At 22.2% G+C, this 1,200-nt stretch overlaps 1 protein-coding gene across 2 annotated transcripts in view; it reads right to left on the reverse strand.

Annotated features, from left to right (window-relative positions):
* Positions 1-537, reverse strand: part of LOC106868676 (serine/threonine-protein kinase MARK2) — a 283,095-nt gene extending 282,558 nt beyond the window's left edge. For both annotated transcript variants that reach the window (XM_052977514.1, XM_052977513.1), the window contains exon 1: positions 400-537. In XM_052977514.1, the coding sequence (XP_052833474.1) occupies positions 400-510 (111 nt within the window). In that variant the 5' untranslated portion in view covers positions 511-537. The remainder of the gene's footprint in view (positions 1-399) is intronic.
* Between the last annotated feature and the right edge of the window lie 663 nt (positions 538-1,200).

Consider the following 1,200-nt stretch of genomic DNA (forward strand, 5'->3'; position numbering starts at 1 on the left):
AATGATAATAATGATAATAATAATAATAATAATAATAATAATAGTAATAATAATAATAATAGTAATAATAATAATAGTAATAATAATAATAATGATAATAATAATGATAATAATAATGATAATAATAATGAAAATAATAATGATGAAAATAATAATGATAACAATGATAATAATAATAATGATAATAATAATGATAATAATAATGATAATAATAATGAAAATAATAATAATGAAAATAATAATGATAACAATGATAATAATAATAATGATAATAATAATGATAATAATAATAATGATAATAATAATGAAAATAATAATGATAATAATAATAATGATAATAATAATGATAACAATAATGATAATAATGATAATAATAATCATAATAATAGGGTCACTCACCTTACAGCCAGTAATGCTATGACTTGCCAATTCCACGCGTGCAAATGTACCTTTGCCCAAAGTTTGTCCTTCCATAACGTAACGTCCAATACATTGTATCTTTTTGCCCATGGCTGTAGTTATTTAAACTGGTAACCGTTTCGTTCTTCTGTAGACATAATAACCATCCATGTTTAGAATGAATCAAAACCTTTCGATTTTTTTTTCTTTTTTTTTTTAGTTTTATTCTGTCGAATTTTTTTTTGATTTTTTTTCTGATTTTTTTTTGTTTTGTGTATGATTTATTCGTTCCTGCGGAAAGAGAGAGAGAGAGAGAGAGTGTTTCTATGCTTCTCCCTTTACACAAGTTTGCTTAGGATAATTATTATTATTATTGAGGGCTGCCTGCTTTCTCTCCGTTATGTAATTAAATCCTGGCTCTTGTATATTTTCCAGGGTATATCGTATACACATCATATATATATAATATATAATATGCATATACACATACATATATATATGTGTATATATTAACCTCCACTTACAGCTTTACCGACCTTATCGTCTGCTCCTTTGAATCCTATCTGTCGTCTGCTCAAATATAAATCGTCTGCTTTTTAAAATCAATTCTTGTCACTCAAGAAATTTATTAAATATTTTTTATATTTAAGATAAATAATTAATATATATATACATTCAATATATATATATATATATTTCTTTTTTCGTTTGTTTCTTTATTTGGTTTAATGTCTTTGTGTTTTATTTGTGTGTTTGTTTATGTATGTATATAAATATATATATAAATATATATATTTATAT

This window comes from Octopus bimaculoides, chromosome 28, assembly GCF_001194135.2.
Source record: "Octopus bimaculoides isolate UCB-OBI-ISO-001 chromosome 28, ASM119413v2, whole genome shotgun sequence".
NCBI classification, from domain to species: Eukaryota; Metazoa; Mollusca; class Cephalopoda; order Octopoda; family Octopodidae; genus Octopus; species Octopus bimaculoides.